Source organism: Camelina sativa, chromosome 11 (assembly GCF_000633955.1).
Source record: "Camelina sativa cultivar DH55 chromosome 11, Cs, whole genome shotgun sequence".
NCBI classification, from domain to species: Eukaryota; Viridiplantae; Streptophyta; class Magnoliopsida; order Brassicales; family Brassicaceae; genus Camelina; species Camelina sativa.
Genome location: NC_025695.1, coordinates 37,412,803 through 37,430,794, shown reverse-complemented (window position 1 = coordinate 37,430,794; position 17,992 = coordinate 37,412,803). Strand labels below are relative to the sequence as shown.

Here is a 17,992-nt window from a genome sequence, read left to right as displayed (position 1 = left end):
AAATCAAATCGAACACATGAACTGTATACTGTAGTTTAGTAGTTATACCAGAAAACAAAAAACAATAGAATTCAGAAAGTTGTGTAGAATTTAACAACATGCCCATCTACTTGAGAAAGCCAATACAATATAGTGTATTCCAAATCCAACACTATATACAGTAAATTTGATTGGCAAAAGGTAAAAACTAGAATTCAGAAAGTTAATATAAACTATATTTTCTAAATTGAGACACTGGTGTTTTGTTTTCTATGGCTAATATCTGTTCACATCCTCCTCCTCCATCAGGATCTTGCATCAAATCTCTTCATCATCAACGCAAGCTGAGAAAAGAAAAATCAAAGGAATCCGAATCAGAGAAATCGAAAAGGAAGAATCAGTTATCCAAATTCAACCATGATTTTTTTAATCAGAGAAATGCTAAACTGATGCCATTTGAGTGATACGAAACTAACATCTTTTTCTAAAACTTAATCAACAATCCAAATTCTATGCCTGAGAGCTGATCAGGTTTCACACAACCTAGTTTCGTCCAGAGATCACTAGTTAAAAGGGAAAAAGTGTAGACAAGGTTTATCACCTCCACAGCAGAAACAGCAGTAGCAGCAAGAAAGAACCATGGCAACATCTCTGCAAACAAGAGCAAACCCACCACCAGATGAAATCTCCGGGTTGCCTGATTCTTTGTTGTCGCCGTCAAGGAGTTTCTGCTGATTGCTTTGGCTTTGTTTGCCACTGTTCATCCTTTGAAATCTCTTCTGGCTAGTGCTCTTGAAGGAGTTTCGAAGTTTCAATGATGGCCACAGATGCATCTCTTCCAAAAAAGTTGATAACACTAAAGCAGTTCTTGGCCGGAAAAGCTCACACACAGAACGATCTTCTAACGTCAACAGCACCTTGGATCTCTGGTTAAAGATTGGCAAAGAAGTCAACTTAAGAGAAAGAACAAAGAAACAATTTTGACACTACAAGACAAGGAGAAATACAAAAGCAGGCAAATCTCAAATCCTCACAAGAACTATATGTGCAAGAAAAATTAATTCAACCAAGAAAACTCAGTAAAGAGTTATAGAGATAGTCACTAATTTGCTAACTTCAAAACCAAACTCAAAGGACAATGATTTGCAATTCTATATGCAATTACCAGTAAATATATTCCCTGTTTATGCTGGAAATTGTTAAATCCCAATTACCAAATTTGACAAAGATTTCAATTCCTGTATTATTTTTTTTTATAGATAATTTAGATTTTAGACCACACAGAGTGGTCAGAGAAGATATTTAGGGAAAACCCAAAACCAAAAAATCCAACCTTGATCGACTCGAATTTCAAGAAAGCCAACTCAAGATTTGGGGATCTAACCTCTATGCTCTCTACCCAAGACTCAGCAGAAGAATTTTTATTTGGTTTATGGACGGCACACGTAACGTAAGAGATATTTTAATAGCCTTTTTTTGTTTCTGTTAACTAAAAAGATCTGTTACTCTTACGGTTTTTGGGGTTACTCGATGTATCACTGAATGGAACAATTACAAACATATCTAAGAAACTAAAAAAACAATTATAATCTGATGTGAGGGTTGAACCATTGTAGACCAAATATAGTCTAGTTATGGTTAAAGCCTTAATTCTGGGAAGAAAATGAATAGCTTTGCTAGACTGCAGGGATACTAAGGTTTTTTTTTATCAAGACATTAGGAAACTCAGAACAATATAGAAAAATCCACTATACAAACTCAAGTAAATCAGGTTCATAACATAATGAATGAACAATGGTAGCACTATCTTTCGCTTAATGGCTATGGAAAGAGATTTGAGTGAAAAATCCATGATTGAGCTCAGATCAAGTCAATTTGGCCAGATTCGATTGCTCCTTTTACAATCTTGTAGCGTATGAAGTAGAGATCACCACGCTCCATTTCCACAGTCTCAGGGCTCTCTCCTCTGGCAAATAATAGTAAACCCACACTTATATTAAATAAGGTTGTGTATGGGTATGGACAAAAAGGAGGGAAGATAATTCTCTCACTCTTCATATAGATTGAGGGAGACAAAGTTGTTGCTTCTACAAACAACAAAGGTATCCAAATGGGGCTGCGGCACTGTAAAATGTAAATTCACAATTATAGTCATCACACAACTCTAGCTACTGTGAAGGGAGTGTTCAACTATAGTGACAACCTTAACTAACTGATATCACAGTGATTAGGTTCAGGGAGTTACCCATATCATCCACTTCACTTATTTGGGATTGCTTGAGGACCGACTGATAATTCTCGGGTAACTTAAGCAGGACAGTCTCTTCGAAATGCTTTGCCAAATCATCAGCACACCTGCGAATGTGATCATTCAAATATATGATGTCTCACAACAACAGCCATTAACGTAAATTGTAAAAACTAAAGTTTGAAGTCCGAAAAGACCACTGCAAACGGATACTCTTGAAAAGAAGTACCTAGGCTACCTGAGGTTTTCAATTTCCGGGAGAGTTCATGTATGGGTTCATTCTAATCCCGATTCTAACTTGTAAAGTACCAGACATATCTCTAACAGTATCTATACCACACAGATTCTACACCAAAACCTATAACATTTACTACCACACAGAACAAAGGCGGCAAAAAGAGCTTACAAGGACAAAGACAAGCCAATGAACTTAAAGATATCAGACAAATAGGAAAACAAACTTTGTAGCAAAGACTCTCTCCTGCTCAGAAAGCCGCCTTTCAGCTTCTTCTGACTTGAGGTTATGGAACATAAACTTCTCAATCTGTAACAAAAAACACTATCCATTAGAGATGATAACGAAAACTCACAAAGCTAATCTGAAACTCCCTTTAGACAATGGGAGGGATATATAGCACAGCACACACCTTGAGAAGCCTAACCCTGAGATAGGATCTGAGTAGAAACTGGGTTCTGTCCAAATCCATCTGATAAAGTGACACCAATAAAGGGTCTTTACCATTTTCCACATAATCCTCAATTGTTTCTTCCTGTAGTTTGATATTTAGAAGGGTTAATTAAGATCATCCGGGACCATAATATTTCTGATTTATAGGAAAAAACCCAACACAAAATAAAGCAATTAGGGATTTAGAGATATTGTACCACTAATTCGATCTGTTCTTTGGCTCTTTCAACAAGAGCTCCTTCGTACTGAAGAATCTCCGGCGCCGCCTTCTCGTTACGCCACGCCCTCTTCAATAGCTCAACGTCCGATGTCGACATCATTGTTTCGTAGTCCGCCGATGATCCCCCCACTTCCGAACTCGACGCCATTAGATCAGAAATCTCTCTCTCTCTCTCTCTGCTTGAAGATTCCGATAAGATCAATTTGCTCGGGCGGGAACACGACTGCGGATTTGGCGCCAAAATGAAGGTCGAGGAAGAAGGGATTTAGAAAGCCTTTTTAGCAAAATGTGTGGGCTTAGTGATGGTTGCTAAAGCGGTTTAGTTATTACGTAAACCAAATAACTAAACCGTAGAGAAATTAAAATAATTGTTGGTTTGGTTTTGAATATCGGGTTCGAATCGGGTCGGTACAAATTAGGTTTTTTGGTTTGGTTTTGAACTCACGAAACATCTGTCTTTATGTGTCCAGTTTTTATATGTCTCGTCTCTTTTGAGTCTTAAACTTGTTAAGTTAGTTGTGATGTTTGTTGTATCATCCCAAACAAGGAGCGACCATGACGAAGAATACGTGCTCTATTGTTTGCAAACTAGTTTTGAAGTTGTGATGCTCTTTAGTGGTAATCGCACTAGTATGATTGTCTATGGTAGAATTCACTTCCTTATTATTTCTATAAGTTCGTTCTCGAGTCAAAGGCAACGAGTCTGTTGCAAATGGGTTATTTAAGTCGGTTACTTTGTTACATGTTTATAAAGTAGAGTATAAAAGACGAGCTTTTCTTGTAAACAAAAATATAACCCTCTAAAAATTCTAACCAAATCCAACAGGAATGAAGAAAATTTAAGGCTATAGTGATTTCACAATTAAGATGGAGAGAAGACACAATATACTGTAATTGGATTCGAACATTTAACTTGTTAGCCTAAAGATGTACAATAAACAAACAAGCAACACAAACAAAAGTATTTTTTTCATAAGCAACGCATGGTTTTAACGGCGGACTTGAGCACATTAATATGAAACATTCTAATGGGACCCCCACTTTCAAGGAGCCCCACGAAAAATATTTAGTTTATATATATAGAAGTGTACTCTATTTTAAAAGGAAGAATTTTGTTTAAACTGGTTTTGTTTTTATTCTATAGTTTTACACTACTATGAAAATTAAGATGCATTTTCTCACAGTTCGTATTGGGCCCCGGATTCCGGCTTACAAGTTGTGCATTATGTTTAGAAGTGAAAGCGACGTCAGCTATATACATTTTGCAACACCTTTATATTCAGCACAGAAACGACATTACCCGCTAGTCTAATGAGACAGTCATCACGCAGTCGAAAAAAAAAACAAGAGATTGGGATCAGAGGGTTTTATCAAAGTAACAGTGTCACAAAAATTATAAGCTTAATCATATACAAGCAAGCGAGTGCAAATGCGTTGTAGGCAAAGACATGATAATTGCATTATGCTAAAAACTCCTTCATAAGTGACATAACATAACCAAATTCATTACGTTCTAACCTGTCAAACAGTAGCGGAAATAGCAGACACGAAGTTATAAGACTTAGGGACTGTAAGAACAGCATCGGACCACTCGATTGTCCCCCAAATCTCTTTACTGTTGCGTTTTTCAAGTGAAATCTCTGCACACCAAATCATCTTGTCCTTGTACCCACTTGCACGCACATACTTGTCCCACAAAACAACAAGCTTACCACCACAATCCGCTAATTTAACAGTACGATAACTAGCAAAATTAGGCAAACCTTCAAGACCCCTCAAATTAATCCAGCATCTTAGCTTAGAGTCATACCATAGGACTCTACCTGGACGATAACAATACAGTACGTTATCAATCACGAAATAAGAATGCTGAAACCATCCTATTTGAAAATTCAGATGCTCTTCTGTAATCGCTATCTATTTATCTTCTTTTGGGTTGTAAGCCACAACATTATCCCCAAACAGGTAGATATCTCCTCCAATCACTAAGCTCTTGTACATACCACTACATCTCTTATCTATAGGTCTCGATATAGGCTCCCAAGTTTGAGTAATTGGATCGAAAACCTCCATCCAATTTGAAGAATTGAAGTCTTTCAAGCCTCCAGCTACATAAATTTTGCCATCAACGACATTAACAGCTGGGTAATTCCGGTCCATCAGCATGCTTGGAGCCTTGTGCCATGTATGAGACTGGCAATCCAGGATTGAGACGCTAGACGAGGGTGCATTCTCAATGGTTCCGCCAATGGCATATATATTAGAACCAACAGCCACCACATCCTTATAGTCCATAGTAGGTGGATTGGGAACTGGGGCCGGAACCAAAACATGTGTAGTTGACTTCTTATTCTTCTTCTTGGGGATATTGGTTAGGGTTCGATTAGGTTTTTGGCAGAGAGTGAACAAACGTGGGTTAGGGTCAAAAGGGAACTTTAAGCACACGTAGAGACAACTCTCCTTGTGGTTTAACAAAGAACGAGTCTTGTAAAGCTCCGGTGAAGCAACGAGGGATCGACAACTCTTGGAGACTACTGAGAGAGTCGGGTAGTACAATCTCGACACGCGTGCGAAACAGCTCAATAGCAAATCATCTGGAAGTGATGGATTTGGAGTCGATTCAAGAGACGACATCGCCGTTGTTGAACGAAGCTTCCGATTTCTTCTACTTACTCGATTTCCTCTGTTAGAGAGAGTTCTCTAGGGCGTGCCCGCGTAGAGATGAAACATGAGTGTTTCAAACTAATTCATATTTTCTATACATACATGTTTTGTCATATTGTTCTATTCTCTAATACACCTACTTATTTGATGTCATAGTGATGAGAGAATGTCATCTATCTTGTGGGGTTCCTTCGCCGACCAGGTTTTAAAGCCTGTCAAGAATCTGATGGAAGCATCATGGCATGTGTTCTCAGATTTGTGACGATAAAAGCCTACAAGGATAAAAATCTTTATATCACAACTCATTTATGATTAATTAAGATGAATGATTCCAATGCTTACAAAGATCTTTCACGTAACGAGGTGTTAAGATTTTTATCTAATTCTTTTGATGTTACTCAAGTCTATGTCAACCATTGTTCCCTCAAGTTGATGTTCTCAAACAAGCGTACCATTCTCTATAATTACCACCTCACTGGATTAAGTTAACATGATTCTTTTTTTTTTTTTTTTTTTTTTTTTTTTTTTTTTAGAGTACATTGTTCACATTTTACGAGTTTCTGAGGAAAACAATTAAAGAGCCGAAGAATTCTGTTGAGGTATATATGTATTTTAATAAATATTACTGTATATATATATATATATATTTAGATAATTTGTATTATTAATAGAACCATATATTTATAAAGGATTTTCAAAATAATATTATCTTATTATATTATCAAATAGTGTCTAAAATTACATTAGTTCCAACTTGGGACCAGAGAAAATTATTAATTTATAGAGATTATTGATTTATCGAGTATTAGTTTATAGAGGTTCTACTGTATACCCAATTCTGATTTTGTCAATTCCTATATATATTTTAGAACTTAAAATTATTTTTCAGTTATTACTAAATTGAAAGATTAAAGATAAAAAAAAAACAATTAATAATGATAAATAAGCACTTCAAAAATATTTTTACTAAATGACCTAGCAAAACGTAAAACAACCAAAATGTTGTTTGAAACGTATTGTAGAAGAATAAGCCAACCTTTTGAATTTGCAACATGAAACATTCATATAATGTATATCTCGATAAATAAGTAATCAAACTGACAAAATTCCCTATTTTATTTTCTCCTATTCATTTTATCTTATTTAGACCAACCAGAACATTCAAAAGTAATTTACAAAGTAGTATTTTAGCATTTACTTCCACACGCTGACACGCAAAAAGGTAATAAAAAGATTAAAAGAAAAAGAAAAAAAAACACACAAGTGAAGTCTTGCAAATAGTTTGTCAAATTCTTATCACCGGGATCTGATCCAGCCATTTTGGCTTATTTTAGATGTTTAGATGCAAAACAATGTTTGTTTAAAACAAACAAGAACAAAAACTACTTTACCCTGTTGTCTCAAGAGGCATACATACATCAAACAGTAGCAGAATGAGTTCGGGAACAATAAGTTTAACAAAGAGACAAGCTACAAAGTAAGCAAGTGACTGCAAAGATATAAAGCTCATAAGCCAGCAATTTGAGGAGATCAAATTTGAGTTTGTCAATCGTGAAGGAAACCAAGAGGCGGATGGAATTGCAAAGGAATCTTTTTGTTTTTTGAATTATGGTCCTAAATTGTTTTCTATTGTGCAAAATTGGATGAAAAACCTAATGGATTTAGAATTGTAATAGAAATTTTGGTTAATGAAAAGTGGAAGTTGAGAAGAATAAAACAGATAACTGGATTCGAACGTTTTACTAGTTAGCTCAAGGATGTACAATAGACAAAAAAGAAAAACAATCAAATGTAGTTTTCATAGAGATTTTGCAACACCTATATATTCAGCCCAAAAAAAGACATTACCGAACTAGTCTAATAAAATATTCATTAAGCAGTAGGAAAAAAAGTTAGGGATCAGAGGGTTTATATATGTCAAAGTAACAGTCAGAAAATAAGCTTATATATCAGTAACAGTCGATTAGGTTTTTGGCAGAGAGTGAACAAACGTGGGTTAGGGTCAGAAGGGAACTTTAAGCACACGTAGAGACAACTCTCCCTCTGGTTTAACAATGAACGAGTCTTGTAAAGCTCCGGTGAAGCAAGGAGGGTTCGACAGCTCTTGGAGACTATGGGGAGAGTCGGGTAGTACAATATAGAGACGCGTGCGAAGCAAGTCAAGAGCAAATCATATGGAAGTGATTCCGGAGACTGTTTCTTCGTCTTCTTCTTTACGGACGTCATCGAGATAAAATCGTTGTTGATCTAACCTTTCGTTTTTTCGATGTCGTCGTCTCCGACTTGTAGGGAATATATATAGGAAGGAATTTAACTCGATTTTTTTTTTTTTTTTTTTTTTTTTTTTTTTTTTTTTTNTTGTTATTAGAGTTCGTAAAGAAGTAGTGGAACAGAATCCTTTTGTTGAATCGTAATGGGCCTCAAAATAATACTAAATAATTTTGAGACATGGTTTTTGAAAAAATTGAAAAATTGGACAAATAAGAACAAATTTGGTGGTTAGTTTATTTGTTAATGAAGGCTAATTTGTAAGTCTATTTCTTTTTGCTAGTTTGTGTTTAGCTTGTAGCTTTACCACTGACTGATTCAGTTTTGATTTGTGGAAAAGGTCTGATGATACATAACAAGCGAAATATTATATGTTTCGGTGAGGAAAGAGATTGGCGCCCGGTAGAAGTCCTGTGAGAACGAGTGGTATAACTCTGGAATTGTTGCTGGTTGAAACGTGAGGAATAGGAGAAAAAGAATATGAGAGATGAAGGATAAACGGTAAGAAGAATAAACGATCTAAACCGGTGGAGAATGATGAACACGAGAATTTTAAAAGAATGAATGTGAAGAGTAAAGTATGAGAGTTGCGAGTTTGGAGAGAGTATGCGAGAAAGAGATGATCATTTCTTACTTGATTTGTAACCTAGATACAAACTATATAAAGACATACAACAGGAATATGCTATACACGATCATATGCACATTTGACCATGTTGAAAGTGACATGTCATAACTCATAAGAGGGTTTAAACCCTTAAGGCCACATGCGCGATCTTTCTTTGTCTTGAGCTCTCCCACTTGCATTTGTGCCCAATTGTCTCGGGCTTAGAAATAAGGATGTTCTTTAGTCCCACTCACTTTGATGTCCCGCCAAGTTGTTGTTTCAACCGGTCAAGGTGCATTATATAATGCCATCTACACCTTCCATCTTCCTCTCTCTATATATAGCTTTCCAGGCCATTTTGTTTTGTGACTTAATCTAGTTGTTCGGATATCAAGAAAAAAAGCAGTATAGAGCGTCTCAACCTCTCTCTACCTATTCATGTGTGTGCATTGGTGCTTGTTAGTTTTGATAAAATCTTTAACTGCAAAATCATTCATCATCACGCCTTTGAACCTATTCAACCAAAACAATGTTTCACAGACCTTAAAGCAGCACGAAATAAACTAAGCAAAATGATGTCGATATCATTCAGCTAAAGAAACGCAAGACACAATCATCCAACAAAATCATATACTATAATACCCACAAATCACTAAAGATTCACCCACTTTTATATCTTTCTTGTATGGCATTCATCAGAGAGTAGCAGCAAGAACACCCACGAAATTGTAAGAGCCAGGGACTGTAAGCATATCATCAAACCACTCGACCTTTCCACGAATATCCTGATTCCTGCATCTTCCAAGGGAAACCACCGCACAAGAAATCGTATGACTCTTATAGCCAGCAGAAGGTAAATACTTGTCCCACAAAATCGCCATCTTTCCACCATAATCCACCAACTTAACACAACAACTAGCATCCGTAGACAATCCTTTCAAACCCTTCAAACGCCGCCACGATCTTTTCTCTGAGTCATACCACTTGATTCCACCAGGACGATAACAATAAAGTATGTTATCTATCACGCAATAACAACGATAAAACACTCCTAAATCCATATTCTGATGCTCTCCTATATCTCCCCATTTATCTCCTTCAGGCTTGTAAGCCACAACCTTATCCCCAATCAAGTAGATTTCTCCTTCAATCACTGCACTCGTGTATATACTACTACATCTCTTATCAAGAGGGCTCAACACAGGCTCCCAAGATTGAGTCTTTATATCGAAAACCTCCATCCAATTGGAGGAATTGGAGTCTTCCAAGCTTCCTGATACATAAATCTTCCCATCAACAACATTAGCAGTTGGGTTATACCGCTCCATACGCATGCTTGGAGCCTCGTGCCAAGTATGAGACATGCAGTCTAACATTGAGACGCTAGAGGAAGGTGCATTTTCAACCGATCCGCCAATGGCATAGATATTAGAACCAACCGTCACGAGAACCTTGTAGTCCACAGGAGGTGAATTGGTAATAGGGATTGGAACCAAAACATATCCACTTGAGTACTCTGTCTTCTGGGTTTGATTAGGTCTTCGGTAGAGAGTGAACCAACGTGGGTTAGGGTCAGGAGGGAAATCTAAGCACACGTAGAGACAACTCTCCGTGCGGTTTAGGAAAGTTCGAGTCTTGTAAAGCTCCGCCGACGCAACGAGGGATCGACAGTTCTTGGAGACTACAGAGAGAGTCGGGTAGTATAATCTCGAGACGCGTGCGAAGCAGCTCAATAGTAGATCATAGGGAAGTGATGGATCTGGAGCCGATTCCGACGGCGGCGACTTCTTCTTCTCCTTCCACGATGACATTTTGGGGAAGAAATCGCCGGATTCTTCTACCTCTCCGCCGGCTTTGAGTGAATACAGATTTAGGGTTTTTTTTAATAATTCCCGACCGCACTTTCTTGGATTGAGCGCAAATGAATGATTAGTTTGACAATGGGCTTGGTATAGAAATGTTGATGGGCCTCAAATTGGTAATTAATTTTGGTAATTCTGCTGTGTCTAACTGTTACTTTTATGTCCATAACAAAAAGGTAATAAATGAAGTGATATAGATTTCCTCCTAGATCGGATCACATGAGAAAGGCGGATCTTTGATTAATGTTTCTCTTGGTTTACAATGTTTAGTATACAGTAAAACCTCTATAAATTAATAAGGTCGGGACCATGAAATTTTATTAATTTATAGAAGTTTTAATTTATCGATAAATGAATAATTATTAATTTATAAATAAATTAATAAAATATTAATTTATGAAGAGATTTTTAATTTTTATAATTTTGAAAACTTTATATTACAAAATAAGATATTTTGTTATCATTCATATTTTTAAAGATTTTCTTAATTTATAATCTTGGTTATCGTAATTGCTAAGTTTAGAGTTTAGGTAAAAATGATAAATGTTAGAAATTTAGAGTTTAGAAGAAATTGCTACTAATATCATTCATGGTAATAATGAAGTCGAAGAAGATATTGCGGTAATTTTATAAGCAATTACATGTAAAAAAAAATTGTCGCATTTAGAACTCTCCACAATTTTTGGATGCGGTTTGAGAATAAAACAATGAAAAAAATTAGAGATGAGCTCCAATAAGAATGCAAGCAACAATATAGTCATATTTTACTAGATTTTATTAGATATATATATATATATATTGATATTATTTGATTATTAATTTATAATATTGATGAGACCATATTTTTACATAGGATTTCCAAAAAAATTATTATCTTATTAATTTATTGAAATATGTCATTTTTTACACCAACCCAATTCAGGACCGAAATAATTTATTAATTTATAGCGAGTATTAATTTAAAGAGTATTAATTTATAGAGGTTCTACCGTATTTCCGAAAGTATGAATAAAGTTATGAACATTTTTGCTTTGATGTTTCTTGAGAATTAGATATTTTGACTGAGCTTAGTTTTGCTAATTACATAAGCTCAATCAATCATCTCAATGTAATTCAAAAAGTGTTTATTTCCGTTCATACAACGTTTTTAATTATGTACTCCATGGTAATCAAGCAATCAAACTTACAAAGTGTCCTAAGCATGCATATTTATTATTGTATATCTGTTATTGAGCTGGGATCAGATGCAAATCCTTCTAGGAGAACAGAAGATGGAAAATGTAATCTGTTGATGCATTTTGTAACGGAATCCAGAATGCCATTGTTGCTGCTATGTTCCAAATCACCTGTGGAGCACAAACTACTCAATTGCAAAAGTCAATAGATAGCAAACTTTGGTTCTTATTGCTCCAAAACAGAGTGTTTTACTGTTTTAGCATCAAAAGGGTTTACAATTATCAAGAGAATATAATCGAAACAGGGATTAATGAAATCTGGGGAGATTTTAGATACTTGTTGCCATTTCTGCATGCTCTTTAGGCCTCCATATAAACTTAACTTATCCTCTAGACTTCCATCATCTTTGGTTATAGAGACTACGTTCATATATACATGAGAAATCCTTGAGAAATAGTGCATGCTCTTTCGAAACACCTTGAACAAGTTCAAAACTTTCTATACAACAAAAAGACTCACTGAAAATAAGAAAAAAAAAAAAAAGCCAATTTTGACGACAAAGAAAAAGCCAATTTTTTCTTTACAAAGACTTCAAAGCCTATAACTTTTTTTTCCCTATATATGAAAGTTGTGAACAATTTCTATTCGACCAAAACAGGGTCTCATATATATAGGCCTTAAAGCAACACAAATAAGCTAACCATTAAAAGATATAACAAGCGAAATGTCGATAGCATTCAGTTAAAACGCAACACACAATCATCCAATAGTTAAAATGATATAGCCACAAATCACTAGAGATTTAATACCACATTTAAGTCTCTCTTATGGCATCAAAGAGTAACAGCAAGAGCACCCACATATTCATAAGACATAGGAACTGTAAGCATAGCATCAAACCACTCGACCTTTCCCCAAATCTCCTGAGTGTTGTGCCTTTCAAGGGAAATCACTGTACACCAAAACGTCGTATTGTTACACCCACTAGAAGCCGTATACTTGTCCCAAAAAACCGCCATCTTTCCACCATAATCCACCAACTTAATATAACTATAACTAGAAAACTTAGGCAATCCTTCCAAGCCCTTCAAGTTCATCCACCTATCTACCTCAGAGTTGTACCATTTTATTCCACCTTCATAATAACTATAGAGTACGTCATCTATCACACAATAAGATAGCCAAAACCTTTTAGTTGACTCCAAATTCCACTTTCTTACATCTTCCCATCTATCTTGTTTTGGATTGTAAGACACACCTGTATGCAACATGTAGATTTATCCTTCAATCACTGCGCACTTGTATATACGTCCATATATTCTCTTTGATGAAGGGCTCTTGACAGGCTCCCAAGATTGAGTTTTTGGATCGAAAACCTCCATCAACTTTGAATCGAATTCTTCATCAAAGCCTCCTGCTACATATATTTTTCCATCAACAACATTAATAGCTGGATAATTCCGCTTCATCAGCATGCTTGGGCCTCATGCCACGTATGAAACTGGCAATCCAGGATCGAGACGCTAGACGATGACGCATTGAAAATGTAGATATTAGAACCAAGCGCTACAAGACCGTTGCAGAGAAGTTGGTTCGATGGAGGTGAATTATGAATTGAGATTGGGACTAAAACATATCCACTTGACTTGGTCGTCTTCCTCTTGGTTAGGGTTTTATTAGGTTCCCGGGAGAGAGTGAACCAACGTGGGTTGTAGTCAGGAGGGAACTTTAAGCACAAGTAGAGACAACTCTCTCTGTGGTTTAACAAAGACCGAGTCTTGTATAGCTCCGGTGAAGCGACGAGGGTTTGAAAGCTTTTGGAGATTAAAGAGAGAGTCGGGTGGTACAATCTTGATAGGCGTGCGAAGCAAGTCAATAGCAAATCATTGGGAAGTGATGGATTTGGGGTCTTCCTTTTCTTATGTTTTGACGACGTTAGAGAGATCATCAAGAAATCGATATCGTTGTTCATCATCTACTTCTTCTCCTTCTTGCAACGAACAAATTTAGGGTTTTGATTTGACTTAACTAAACAACTCATTTGATTTCCATTGAGTTTTAAAATGGGCCTCAAATAGTCTTTTTTTTTTGTCGCCTAATTCTTTTTAAAAAGAAGTTAAACAAAAAAAATTAAACTGAGCTTGACACACCAGCATATGATTATTTTAAGAAATTAAACCATACATTAATTTCCTATTATTTATACGAAATTGATATATGACTTGTTAATTGCATATTTAAATTAACAAATTAATTTAACTACATTAAATTCTATAAAGTATGCATAAAGATTAATATCAATAAAATTTTAATATAATTTAATTTATATAAGTATAGCCATAAATAATATGTTATTATTTTATCGTTTTGTATACAATATCTTATTATATATAAAGTTTGGTTTTCAAAGTTAGGATCTCACAAGATTGTAACATGTGTCAATTTTAACGATTAGAGATTTTGTTATGTAGAAAACAAAAACTTAGATAATTACGAGAACATAATTATTTTCTACAATTTTAAAAAAATAACTCTAATACGTATAAAAACAACAAAATTCATTTTAATAAAATTTTAAAAGTAAAAGGGTTGTTACAAAAAAGTCATAAAATTAAAAACTCTTAAAACATTAAAATTTAAATCTAATATGTATATAAGAAAATTAATGTTTTATATTTTAAAAATATAATTATAAAAATTATAAAAATTTAAATATTTTTAAAATATAAAAACATAATTCTAATATGTATATAAGAAGTTTGTTTTTGAATAATGTAATTTTAACATGTAAAAATTTGATTTTGATTCTTTTCCTATATTACTTTTCAAACATACCCTTTCATGTTGTTCATTTACAAAAATACTCTTTTCTATGTATAAAATGATTAAATTCTAAGCCCTAACATCAAACACTAAACCCTACTCACTCAAAACTATACCCTAAATGTAAAAGAGAGAATCCAAAACTAAAAAAAATTCTAAAAATTAATTTAACATATTGTAATTGTGTAAAAGTGAGCAAAAATAATAATGTTCAAGAAAATGGTATTTTTGAAAAGAGGTATCTCAAAAGGGGCATTTCTAACAAATTCTCATTTTAATACGTATAAACAAAAATTATGTGTTTAAAAAAATTAAAATTGTAACTTTTTAAAACAAATATATACTTTAAAAAAAATTATAAAATTAGGTAGTAATTTTAATTAAGTTACTAATTCTACAAGGAAAAGGATTACCTTTATTCTTAAAAGGAGAAAATGGATTAAGGATATACAATTAATTCATATATTAAATTTAATAGTAAATTATTATTCCTAAAAGAAAAAAGATTATAAAGACTCATCTCTATCCAACAACAAAACTATCTAATATTTTCTCACCTAACAATGTAATTTCTTCAACTTTGTTATATTGGTAAAGCTATTGTTTTTTTTCTTATGAGGTTGTATTATTCTTATGATGGTGTTTCATATTATAAAGTAAAACTACACAAAAATTGTATAAACAATCCCATATTTTCAACATTTTTATTATGAGACCAAGCTAATCTATATATATGTTTGTTTACGTAACTCAAAGCATATGTTAACAGTTAATGTATTATGCATATATAGATTTTTAACTTTTTTTTACATGAGGTAAATTATTACTTAGCACAACTGTATATATAAAAATATTTTAGCCAATGTTGGTTTTCTAAAAAATTTAGTGGTTTTCAATTTAGTGGTTTTCCTTTTTTTTTAACAATTATTTTTTTATTAATTTTTAAATATTATAATTCTTATTATGATATAGACTAAGATGCATAGATTGTGTTTAATATAAGTTTGTAACTATTTAAGATAAAGTATGTAAAAATTAAAATATGGTTTATTATGATGGTACAAATAGTTAAATTGTATTAGAAATCTCAAATAGATATAGTGAATTTCAAATTCGTTTTTAAAAAATCATTAAAATGTATAGATAATCACTCATATTTGAATTATTATCGATTAATTAATTGTGTTTACCCACGTATTAACGCGGGCCTTATCTATTATTTATATAAATGACAACTAAACTAGTCTTATTATATAAAGTATGTTTCAAAAGTTAGTAACTCATAACATTGTGACATGTGTCAATTTTTCAAAAGTTTGTAACTTATAAAATCGTGACATGTGTCAATGTAACACAAACTTCTAATTCTAAAAGAAAAATAAATCGTAAAATTTTAAAAAATTCAACAAAATAAAAAATCATTAATCATAAAATAAATGATAAATATAATTTTACAATAAAGATAAATGTAGTTCTAGGCCTATCTCTAAGAGAAAAAGGATATGTAATCTCTCTTATCTTTGTCATATATATATATATATATATATAGAGAGAGAGAGATAGGAAGATGTCATTCCAATGTATCAAACTCAATTAGAATTTTAAATCATGAGCACTACAAATGGAAACCGAAACTTTGAAAAGAATGAAAAATCAGCCAATAAAAGGAACAAAACTGTTATGAATAATGTTCAGATTGTTATGATGGAGAAGACACTTAGATGAACCTCATATGCGGCTAAAACTAGCTACACTTGAGGCATGTGTCAACAAAGTAAATCAATGGGTAAATATAAAACTCATATTCAGCTTCACTTACATATTTTCCAATCATTGACTAATTGAAACGACCTGACCCGTTTAACAAAATAAAAATAAATAATAAATAATAATAATAATAATAAACTACAACTAGTGGTCTCATAGCCACTAGCCACCTAACCACAAGCATAACCAACAGCGGAAATAACAGATACTAATATCCAAACAATAATCCTATAACTAATAACCAATAATCGAATATAACAATACTCCAATATCAAACAACAGGAAACAAGTAACCAACAACCTAGCAAGTTATAAAGACCTAACTCTAGCAACCTAGCAATGCCAAACAACATCCAATCGAGCCCCTAGAACATCCTCCTCTTCATTGCCTTGATTCCACGATCACACTTTGCCTTTACCTGCACCACAAACACAAATTGCAATGCATGAGTATTTTATAAACACTCAGTAAGGCAATCCTCCCATCTACTGGGCTATACACACAAGCAATAGAGATACTCTAACCATCAAACAACAATCAACAAACAAACCAGGCTCTACATCGACCGACACAAAGATTGCATCGACCGACACCATCATGGACCAGCATCGACTGACACATGGTATGCATCGGTCGACACCAGGTTCACTTGCATCGACTGATGCTTCCACTTGCATCGATCCACATATGCTCGACATCACGTAGAAACCCTAATTGCATCGACCGACGCCTCCGCTTGGCATCGACCGATCCTCCTAGGTCAATCCGTGCCGTCCTCGCACTTGCATCGACCGACGCACATAGTGCATCGACCGATGCACATGCCGAGCATCGTTTTCCCCGAAGCTTCTCGCCGGATCTCCGTTCCTGCAACCACAAGAATCAATCCCAAGCCACAAGAAAGCTTCCTAACGCCTCAAATAACATACTAGCAAGCCTAACATCACATAAACAAACAGATCAGAGTAATCTCCAGCTTAGATAAGCCATGATCATGCACTTACCTTTGCCACAGAAGAAAACGACCCTAGGACGCTCCTACAACGATCGCAGCTACAGATTTCTACAGGAACAACTTCCAACTCCAAGAAATCACCAAGAACACTCAAGAACACCAAGAACTCTTCTTTTCCTCTTTCATTTCTCTCAAAGCGGCTAAACACGCCTAATGAGACAAAACTCGAGTTTAAGGGTTTTCCTAACCCAAAATGCAGCGTTTCACTTAAGTTGAAACGCGCAGAACCGGACATGCATCGACCGATGCACCACATGGTGAACTTGGAATCCCTGTCAGACACAATGCTCGCTGTTACCCCATGCAACCTGACTATCTCCTTCACATACTTCTTAGCCAAGACCGCTGCTCCATCAGTCTTCGTAATGGCCAGAAAATGTGCCGACTTAGTCAACCGGTCCACAATGACCCAAATAGCATCAAACGTCCTGGACACTGGCAAACCTACCACAAAGTCCATTGTAATCATATCCCACTTCCACTTTGGAATGGGATGACTCTTCAGCAAACCACCTGGTACGTGATGCCCAGCCTTCACTAGCTGACACACATCGCACCTCGCAACCCAACTAGCCACGTCCTTCTTCATCCTGACCGAGTGATAGTACCTCTTGAGATCTCGGTACATCTTAGTCGCTCCTGGATGAATAGAGAACATGCTAGCATGAGCCTCT

The 17,992-nt window shown here is 34.8% G+C and overlaps 3 protein-coding genes and 2 pseudogenes across 5 annotated transcripts; all 5 read right to left on the bottom strand.

Annotated features, from left to right (window-relative positions):
- LOC104725389 lies at positions 263-1,420 on the bottom strand. 2 transcript variants are annotated; one of them, XM_010444052.2, is made up of 3 exons: positions 1,313-1,420; positions 581-905; positions 263-323 (listed from the first exon to the last, which is right to left on the bottom strand). In XM_010444052.2, the coding sequence occupies exons 2-3, from the start codon at positions 810-812 to the stop codon at positions 298-300; spliced, it is 258 nt and encodes an 85-aa protein (XP_010442354.1). In that variant the 5' UTR covers positions 813-905; positions 1,313-1,420; the 3' UTR covers positions 263-297. The 2 variants fall into 2 exon arrangements, with proteins under 2 accessions (XP_010442354.1, XP_019087187.1); XM_019231642.1 differs by lacking the exon at positions 1,313-1,420 and adding an exon at positions 1,145-1,301.
- On the bottom strand, positions 1,668-3,397 carry LOC104725388 (DNA replication complex GINS protein SLD5-like). Its single transcript, XM_010444051.2, has 6 exons — positions 3,113-3,397; positions 2,875-2,997; positions 2,689-2,771; positions 2,225-2,334; positions 2,031-2,103; positions 1,668-1,945 (listed from the first exon to the last, which is right to left on the bottom strand). Exons 1-6 carry the CDS (start codon positions 3,281-3,283, stop codon positions 1,840-1,842), a joined length of 666 nt encoding a protein of 221 aa, XP_010442353.1. The 5' UTR covers positions 3,284-3,397; the 3' UTR covers positions 1,668-1,839.
- Positions 4,657-6,339, bottom strand: LOC104728719 (annotated as a pseudogene).
- LOC104725386 (F-box/kelch-repeat protein At5g49000-like) lies at positions 8,675-10,574 on the bottom strand. 2 transcript variants are annotated; one of them, XM_010444050.2, is made up of 2 exons: positions 9,343-10,574; positions 8,675-9,106 (listed from the first exon to the last, which is right to left on the bottom strand). In XM_010444050.2, the coding sequence occupies exon 1, from the start codon at positions 10,483-10,485 to the stop codon at positions 9,370-9,372; it is 1,116 nt and encodes a 371-aa protein (XP_010442352.1). In that variant the 5' UTR covers positions 10,486-10,574; the 3' UTR covers positions 8,675-9,106; positions 9,343-9,369. The 2 variants fall into 2 exon arrangements, with proteins under 2 accessions (XP_010442352.1, XP_010442351.1); XM_010444049.2 differs by having other exon boundaries at positions 9,100-9,187.
- Positions 12,546-13,684, bottom strand: LOC109127412 (annotated as a pseudogene).